This window comes from Merops nubicus, unplaced genomic scaffold (assembly GCF_000691845.1).
Source record: "Merops nubicus isolate BGI_N331 unplaced genomic scaffold, ASM69184v1 scaffold6446, whole genome shotgun sequence".
In the NCBI taxonomy this organism is placed as follows: Eukaryota; Metazoa; Chordata; class Aves; order Coraciiformes; family Meropidae; genus Merops; species Merops nubicus.
The window spans coordinates 60612-65749 of record NW_008612850.1 but is presented as its reverse complement, the minus strand read 5'-3'; the positions used below and the strand labels follow the sequence as shown (position 1 = coordinate 65749).

The 5138-nt window shown below is 36.1% G+C and overlaps 1 protein-coding gene across 1 annotated transcript in view; it reads right to left on the bottom strand.

The window, feature by feature from the left end:
• The window catches only part of MGAT5 (mannosyl (alpha-1,6-)-glycoprotein beta-1,6-N-acetyl-glucosaminyltransferase), a gene marked incomplete at its 3' end in the record, with an annotated part of 38754 nt that overhangs the window by 3497 nt on the left and 30119 nt on the right, over positions 1-5138 (bottom strand). Inside the window, exons 7-8 of the mRNA XM_008941678.1 lie at positions 3780-3949; positions 2748-2882 (exon numbers count right to left, since the gene is read on the bottom strand). Coding sequence (XP_008939926.1) covers positions 2748-2882; positions 3780-3949 — 305 coding nt within the window. The remainder of the gene's footprint in view (positions 1-2747; positions 2883-3779; positions 3950-5138) is intronic.

The window sequence follows — 5138 nt, the reverse complement described above, 5'->3', positions numbered from 1 at the left end:
GGAATGTTGCTCATTTTTCAGGATAAATGTCATGTTAATTTAGTACAAGAATAAAGTCAGTTAAGTTTTTGGCATATGGGAATGAGTCATTGCCAGAGAGACGGTAGAGAAATGAAAAAATACCAGATTCTTATGTGCTGTATGGAGGATGCGGGTGCTAAGAAAGGCAATGAGCTACACTTCTCCAACTATATTAAGCTACCAATTTTTATATTGCTTCATTGCACATAAATTGCATTCAAATATCCAGACTGAAAAACGCAGCATGTCCAGACATTCTTCTGCCTGAAAATAAGGTGCACTTAAAAATGGGATCTGTTTTGCTACATTCATGCTATTTGCAGCACCAGTTATGCCACAGATAAAGCACATACTGTTGAGAGTCACTGGTGCTAGAGATCGCAGACATACAAACCAGTATTTCCATTGTTCAGAGCAGCAGGGTCATTCTTTTGAGCTAGCTGTTCTAGAAACCTGATTTGCAATTACCAAAAATTTCCTCAGGGCCCAAGTTCACTCACAAAGATTATATACAGCACTCTTACCAAGAGACTGCTCTGAAGGCAGAGATTTATTCCACCACACCATCCTGATCTGAAGTGAATAAACAAGTTTTAATTTATTTGTATTTGAGTATGGTCTACATAAACCACATTGAGCTGACCCACACGTCTGCTGAAAAACTGTATGTCATAAAACACTTCTTTCATGAGAAAATATTATTCCTACTGACATTAAATACAACAGTGTATTTTGATGACAAAATTGATGAAGTTACTATTATGCTGAGAGGAAAATGAAGATTGCATGAGCATCCTCAACTTGGGGATAGCACTCATGAAGCTATGAATTAATTCTGCCACTCTAATCAATTCTGGCAGTATCTGCTAGACTCTGGAACCCATTCTGTACAACGGACTTGAGGAACAGTATCAAGTAATTAGAGAGATTTTCAACAAATGCAACAAGTTTGATGAAAGGTCTACAAAACCTGAATTATAAGGAATGATCCAATCCCCTACATTTACTTTGAAGTAAAAAAAAAAAAAAAAAAAAGGAGGAAAAGCTGTACATAAGATATTCTAGAGGCTGGCAGAGAGGAGAAGGAAGTAATTTATTCCCCAGAACCATATTAGAATAAGCAGTAATGGGCAGCTTGCAAGAAAACAGGCCAAGAAAAACACTTTAATGAAAAGCTTAATGATATAAAACAATGGCTGGGGCACCTTTTGCTGTCATCAGTAAAAGATTAGGCAAAAATCTCTCAAAAAGGACAATCTACTTTTCAGCAAAGCTATGGACTAGATGAGGTTCCCTTCCATCCTGTGAATTCCAATACTGTAGAAGAGAGGCATTAAGATTTTTTTTGTTCTTTAAAAGGCTAACAAAACCTCCTTTACTATCTAAGTTATTTAGAGTTAAATTTAATTCTAGTCTCCTAAACCAGAAAAAGCCATTACCGCAAATAGGGAATCAGTGAAAAAGAGATTGACAACTGAAGATTTAATGATTCATGAAATAAGTAAGAAAAATTGAAGAGCTAATCTAATCTAAATGCCATGGTGCATTTCCATATCTTCATTACAGAATATACCAAACAGGAAACTGAATGCTAAAGGGAAGAAACTTAAAATTTCTAAATATGATTTTATATCCTGACCACAATATTGTATGCAATTGCCTAGTGACAATTACATCTGTCAGACAGACAACCAACTGTAGCTCAGTGGAAAATGGGATTATCTTTATTAGCAGGCTCTTAAAAAAACAGGATATCCGTTTACTCCTCTGCTTCAAAAAAGAGATTACTCTTAATCTAATCTGCAATGTCAACCACAGTACTCTCCTTTAAAACTACAACGAAAAGATCCAATGCTCTAGAAAATCCTGAGGTTGTGAGAAAACTATTTTTCTGCCTGCAGTAAACACCTTTCAATACCTTCCTTCAAGCAGGATTTGCTGGACCTCACAGATCATGAAACACAGCTAATTTGATTAGGTACAGAAACATCAAAGTTACCAATTTAAATTTGTGTTTATTTTATGCTGATATGTATTCATACAACACATGGGAGATTTGCTGATTTAAAGTTATTGACAAAAAGATATGTATTTCTAAATGTGCATACACTAAGTAACTTCTTGTGACTGACAGCTTCCATTTCTAATGGAAAGATTTTCATAGACTACAGAAGCAACAACTGCCATTTACTCTTTAGACCTACCCCTGAGAAATAACTCTCTGTCCAGCATCTCAAGGGATGGGACAGAAAAAATTGCATTGTGGTTGCTGGGCAATACAATTAGAATAGGTAAATCTCCCCAACCATCAATCCAGTATAGCTACAAACATTGACAAGCAAAACATGTCTTTGGTATTTCAACTATACAACAAAACACAGTAATTGCTGTCAGCTCATCTATGAATTTATGAACAAATGGGAGGGGATATAAAGAAGGGTCTGAAAGAAAGCCAAAGATGACGACTCAAAAAGATAATACAATTTGTTAAGATTAAAAATGCTTGAATCCAAGAATTCCAAATTTGCAAGGGGGATAAAGATGGTATGCAACAAATGGACGAAAGCCCTTTTATTCCTGAAAGTGAAAGAAAACAGAGAACCATATTTTCACTTTTAAACAAATTCAAATTTATGTGAATGCACTCACCTCAGTATTTTCACACATGTTTTCAACAAAAGCACTTTAACAAAGAGGTCAAGAAGTCAAATAAGTGTTATACTTACTGGTAATGTACCCATGAGGGACCAAGGGTTTTCTTAAACTGAGTGAGTCCCACAATATCAATGTAGATGAGTTCTACAACTTTATCCCCCTGGGTAGGGCAACCAGATCTGTTACCTACAACCTTCTTCATAATCCTAAACAAAGAAAGAAGGAATATGGAAAAGTATTACTTTCCAAATACCTTGAATAGATGCTGTAATGCTATTTATACCAATAATTCCCCTTTCCAAAAAAAAAGCTTTACTCATCTTTTCCAAATCAGGAACCACATAAGAACATTCAAATGCTAAAGACGATCATCATTTATTAAAGAAACATTTATAAATCACTAAAGCATTAATTTTCACTAAAAACCTTCTCTAGTCTAAACGAGAGTAATAGGGTTGAAATGTTTAAAAACAGCGTGATTTGAAATTATATGAAATATTTTCTGACTTCTGTTGACAGCTTTTAGTGTAACAGGTCTACTAAATAACGCTGTCATGTTTGTTAGAAAAAAAATGAAGGCTACAGAAAAAGTCTATGTACTCAAGCTTGAAACAGATGTTTTATGCCTTATGCAAGCAACACAATGCAATGCAAGGCAAAGAAGAGTGAGGTAACAATTTGACCTAACATAAGCAATTAACTACTACAAAAGTAATGTGCTTGAAAGATTTCAATCTTTATTTTAAAATGAGATACTGAGTGAAGAATAGTGGCAAGTGAAGAAGAGGACATAGAACGAGGGTAGTCTGTGACATTCCCTATTGCAGCTAGCTAAAGCACCTGGAACTTTAAAGAATAAGCTGCTTAGTTTGAATTTTACAACACACATTGACGAAGTCTCAGGAGCCTGATGCTACCATGAAAACACATTATCCTTTTCATAGCACATATACTTAGCTCATGAAAATAATCTTATCGCCTGTTTAGTGAATTATCACTTTCATTTTATGCTTCAAGAAATTATATACTGTTAATAGAAGCTTCAAGAGTTTATAATTCTTTTTTTTATACTCCAGTTTCAAAAGTGAAAGTAATCTCCTTACTCCTTGAGCTCTGCCAGTGAAGCTGAAATCCTGATGTCATGGCCCAGTAAGTAGAGAGATGTAATTAAATCACTCCACTGGACTAATTCACCAAGCGGGCCACCACTAAACGCATTTTCTGCAATCTTGAATCCAGATTCTTTTGTCAAAAGCCCCAGATGAACAAGTATCTGGAAAGGAAAGTTATACGCTAGAGTTATTGACATTAAACATGCAACTGTTACACATAGCAGCATTTTTTCTTTCTATTAAGTTCCAACTATGGCAAAATAATCGACCAAAAAATTCCAATACTCCCACCCCAACAATTCAATTTGGTAATGCCTCTCTAGAGCAGTAATTATAAGGATGCTACCACATTGTTTCGCATTGCTGTCTACCATGAGATTAATAATTAAGCTCCCAAAACTGGTGTTATAAACAAAATAATCTCTAATACTGCACAGGAAGTTATAGCTCACATTAACTTACATTGATTTAACAATGACTTATATTCTCAAGGACATACTTGCTTATGTAAGACAGTATAGTTAAGGAAGGGTATGTTGTTGTCAACAAGCCAGGAAGAACTTGGAAAGACTGCATAACATGACACTTGCCAAACCTCTCCTCTCCACTGCCACCAAAGGAGAGATTTCTCTGTAGTTTCTTGAAATCTGTGCTTGCCTTTCTAATGAAGCACAAATAAAATTAATTCCAAACACTTCACTACATACCTGGACTGTTATTTGATGTGCGTACGTACAACACATAAAAAGTCCTAAACACCAAAACCCTTTTCCCCCAATCTTTATAAAGAAGCAACATTCAAAATTGTTCTACTCTCTTGCAGTTCCCAGAACTAAACTGGACATACTAAAATGAAATAGTCATGTTTTACAGAGCAAACTCAAAGGACTTTTTAAAAGCCAAGAATAAGCACTAGAGCCTCCAATCAAAACTGCCTATACAGGATCATACTGCTTGTACTAATACTTGAGTTTATGTATTTGTCCTGGTTTGGGGTAGAACAGGGCTGGTTCTCTTCAGTGATTTTAACTTTTCAGCTAAAGCATCTTCTCATCAACTGCCTTATCTGAAGTTAGCAGCATGTTTTTGCGAACTGCATGCTTTAAGCAGAGATAACGCTCCATGTGTAGAGTTACTACCAAGGATTGGTATGCAGACCAAGGTCACTTTGAAGTTTGTGAATCACACAGAGGGGAACAGAAAGTAAAGGTGCACCTGCAGGGAGGACTGACCAAGATAAGCGACCCTAAGATTCACCAGTGGGGTATTCCATCCCATAGCCGTCGTATTCAGTAAAAGCTGAAAGATCATGAGAGGCAGCCCCTCCCGCCGCCACTCCCGTCTCCCTCT